We start from the raw sequence: 3,768 nt of genomic DNA on the forward strand, positions 1-3,768 counted from the left end.
TTCTACACAACATAAAAACATGTATATGTATCAGAAAAAATATACAAATGGAGAATTCTCTCCTAGTCATTTTTGGCATAATTTGGCCAAAGACCCTGTACTATAGTGCAAAACCTGATTTTTTAAAAATTGAATTTTGACAAAAATCAGCTAATTTTTTACGAAAGAAATGTAATAAAATGAAAAATTGCCTCCAGCCATTTTATAACTCTTTATAATTAGGTGGCCTGGTATAATAGAAGCTGATCCTGACACTGATGCCTACTATGAAGCAAAGAATGAAAAAGGTGGGAAACCTTCACCAGCTACACCTGTAAGTTATAAGCTAGCTCACATTCACAGCCTGTATTCATTCGTTCATAGGAGAAGTATCATGTTGTCTTTATTGATACACCAGTATCAAGGAGTTGGATCCATGCACTAAACACTGCTCCATTTACCTGTAGTACCACTTTAAAGGACTGTGGATCAAATGTTAGTGAGAACTGAGAAAGGATAAAACTTAATACATTACATATACATGTAGCTAGCTTATTTGCATTCATACATGTATAAATATGCTGTATCCTACAGATTCCATTGAAGTATCAAGCTGGTCTTTCTACAGCAATGTCGCAGGCAAAATCTGCTTTGAGTCTACCACTAAATGTAGTACATTAATAATGATAATAATAATAGTTATCTGTTTGTATGTAGGAGAGATTGTCTCAGTGGGGTTTCATGTCCCGATATAATAAAGGTCGTAAGAGAAAAGGCAGCTCAAATCAAGGCAAGTATATAAAAGATTGGATTCTATGTATAGTTACTTAACTTACATTGTACCATAGGAGGAAAGCCTTCAAAAAGACCAACTGCTAAACTGTCTAAGAAAAACGATGAAATAGCTCCATGAAGAACACATCTTGTATACATTATTCATCCAGCATTAATCACTTATAACTATATCAGAATTAACCACTTCATATTAGATCTATTATAGCTGGTCTATTATTGTTATTGTATTTATTCAGCATGATCACTATTGTATACTATATCCCAGTTGAGTTTGGGACAAGAAAAACTGGAATAACTTTTTATTGGAATGTGGGATAAGGATGAAACTTTTACAGGTTCTTAGTCGCTAAAGTCCATCAAAATCTGTGAAACCTTGGGTCTCTCAGCCCTTGGGAACCCTGAGAACCGGGTTCTCCCTATAAACCCAATGGCATACCAAAGCTAACCACAATGACGTTTCATGATGTCATAGTTTACATAAGCACATGTAGTCGAGTGCCCAAACTGATAATTCTTCTTTTAAAAAGCTAATAGAGCGAGATCTTTTGATAACGATGGCCTTTATGAAAACTAGTTGACTCCAGCAGCTATTGTACTGCTTATCAGTAACAGCAAGACTGTTTTAAGAGTGAAACAACACAGGCGCCATTCCTCTATGAATATCATTATTTACGTCATTTTTGTGACGTAGCTACATTTTTCAAATTCCACACAGCTGCTTCCACTTCCGTCCCAAACTGAACTGGGATATAGTATACTGTGATGTCACGTTTAGCCACACCCACCGACAGGAAGTAACATTGCAGGAAGCAAAATGTCTAAAATTTTCATGACTTTGAAGGCTCATATCTCAGTAAATAATTATTTTTAGACAGTGGGATTTGGAACACATTATTATTATGGTAAGGTAATCATATTAAAACCAAAAAATTAACATGTTAAATTTCGGTAAAGATACCCTTTAAGGTATTTAGTTTAGAATTCCCAACTTAAATTTGCAATAATAAATTTAATTAGTGGGCATACCAACTAGAATTACATTATAACAAATGAATGTTACCCTTCATATACACATATCTCTTCTCCATCATAGTTGATCTCCTTGACTCTTGTAGTATGGAGTGATTCCACTGAGACCTTGAAACCAGCATTACCATTGGACGCCATGTGATGTGTGACTTGTGGGCGGATTAAGACAAATTAATATTGCGGGGGTGTTGGCAACAAAGGTCACGCAAACAAGGGCGGGGCTCATAGACAAGCAAAAGAAGAGGCTCTGAAGAGGCAGCAGTACAAGAAGATACATTTGAAGCAACAGCAAATACAGCTTAAGTAAGTTAAATATTATCAGTTACCAGAAGATTATTCACTTTTTCATAGGTAATAATGGCAGAAAATACCAGTCCAGCTACCACTATGACTTGTGAGGTTTGTTCAGAGTATTATACTGACCCCCTCATGCTTCCCTGTCTTCACTCATTCTGTAAGAAGTGTCTAATAAAAGCTAAAGAGAAGCAAGGTAGTGCTGATACCTCATTAAAGTGCCCAACGTGTGACACTAGCGTTAATTTACCTGATAATGAAATTGAAGGCCTCACTCAAAACCTTTGGTTTGAACATAAATCAAAAGAGGCTTCAATCAAAAAAAAGATTGTCAGCAAGGAAGCAGCATCATGTGATAAATGTAGGGTTGATGATTCCAGTGATGCAGCTGTTGTGTATTGCTGTGATTGCAGCCAGTTTCTGTGCGACCATTGTAAGAAAGGTCATAAGCGAAAACCAAAAAAAGCCAATCACAAGCTAATCAATTTAGAAACAAAGGAATCCATTGAATTGCCTACTGTTAAACATGAAGCAGTTTACTGTGCACGACATTTAGACCAAAAGCTGACATACTTTTGCAACGATTGCAATACATTAGTTTGTCAAATTTGTCTTAATGTGAAGCATAAAAGTCACAATTACAATGATTACCTTGATGAAGGTGAAGCAGCACGTAAAGCATTAAAGGAAAGTGTTGCTAGTTGTGATCGAGTCATTCCTCCAGTCACTGAAGCTATTGCTAATGGAGAGAAGATGCTAGAGCAGATAGCAACACGTAAAGAAGAAGTAAGGCAGGAAATCAAGGAAATGTTTGAAGAGCTTAAAGCTGCTTTAGATAAGAGATGCAATGATCTACTAAGGCCACGCCAATGAGATTCCTTGTTTCTCATTACCCGCCCGCATTGCCGCCTCTAATTTTTAATATTGTTAATATGCCATAGACTTCCAGGGCGCATGCGCAGACTCTGTTTTGTGGTGTTTCTGTGCGCCATTTTTCTATAATTTCATGATATTTCTCCTGTTTCTTGCCTTATTGCAACTTGAGAGTCTCTGTTTGCGGAGTGTTTGTCGACCAAATAGCGCTAGCAAGAGTGCAAACTCAGTAAGTCGGGTTGTTACTATAATTTTTACAGCTCAGTTCTCTTTTCAGTACTCATTTCAGCCCGCGTCTTCTCTTCAGTCCTCGAGATATTCCTTAAGTACAGTGTTTTCAAGGCTAGTCTATTGTGGTTAGTGATTTAATTTTAGTTTTACATTCGTATAAATGTTTAAGTAATATTCCTTTCTTTCTCTGCCCTCTCTCTCAGACTCTGCATGTTTTGTTGCAAGAGCTCGCTCTCCTCACTGAATTGATGTTTGACACTAATATTGTGGTTAGTGCCGGGATTATACGTACATGAGTTATGATTCTCTCTCTCTCTCTCTCTCTTAGCATTTTGATATTGTTTTTTGCAAGAGCTCATTCTCTTTTCAGTTACCTTGGTTACTTATATTATCGTGGTTAGTGATTTTAATTAGGTACAGTAATAATTATCTCTTTCTCCCCTCACTCAGGCTCAGTCTCTCCTCTTCCTTTCTCAAAGATTGCAGATATACTTGTACTAACTTTAATGATTTTTGGTCAGTGCATTGTACTATCGAGTTCAACTTACAAAATTTGACTGAATTCAA

General features: G+C 36.6%; 1 protein-coding gene and 1 long non-coding RNA gene across 2 annotated transcripts; both read left to right on the forward strand.

The window, feature by feature from the left end:
• The first annotated feature begins 200 nt into the window (after positions 1-200).
• Positions 201-1,005, forward strand: LOC109590415 (uncharacterized). The gene is made up of 5 exons (XR_002189305.1): positions 201-313; positions 364-474; positions 574-648; positions 697-773; positions 828-1,005. It is a non-coding gene; the product is annotated as an uncharacterized LOC109590415 (long non-coding RNA).
• Positions 1,006-1,630: 625 nt separating this feature from the next.
• On the forward strand, positions 1,631-3,743 carry LOC100633024 (E3 ubiquitin-protein ligase TRIM71-like). Its single transcript, XM_003391261.3, has 5 exons — positions 1,631-2,106; positions 2,155-3,199; positions 3,248-3,326; positions 3,405-3,470; positions 3,530-3,743. Exon 2 carries the CDS (start codon positions 2,161-2,163, stop codon positions 2,968-2,970), a length of 810 nt encoding a protein of 269 aa, XP_003391309.2. The 5' UTR covers positions 1,631-2,106; positions 2,155-2,160; the 3' UTR covers positions 2,971-3,199; positions 3,248-3,326; positions 3,405-3,470; positions 3,530-3,743.
• The last annotated feature ends 25 nt before the right edge of the window (positions 3,744-3,768 follow it).

The sequence above is a fragment of the Amphimedon queenslandica genome, unplaced genomic scaffold (genome assembly GCF_000090795.2).
Source record: "Amphimedon queenslandica unplaced genomic scaffold, v1.1 AMPQUscaffold_10052, whole genome shotgun sequence".
Classification (NCBI taxonomy): Eukaryota; Metazoa; Porifera; class Demospongiae; order Haplosclerida; family Niphatidae; genus Amphimedon; species Amphimedon queenslandica.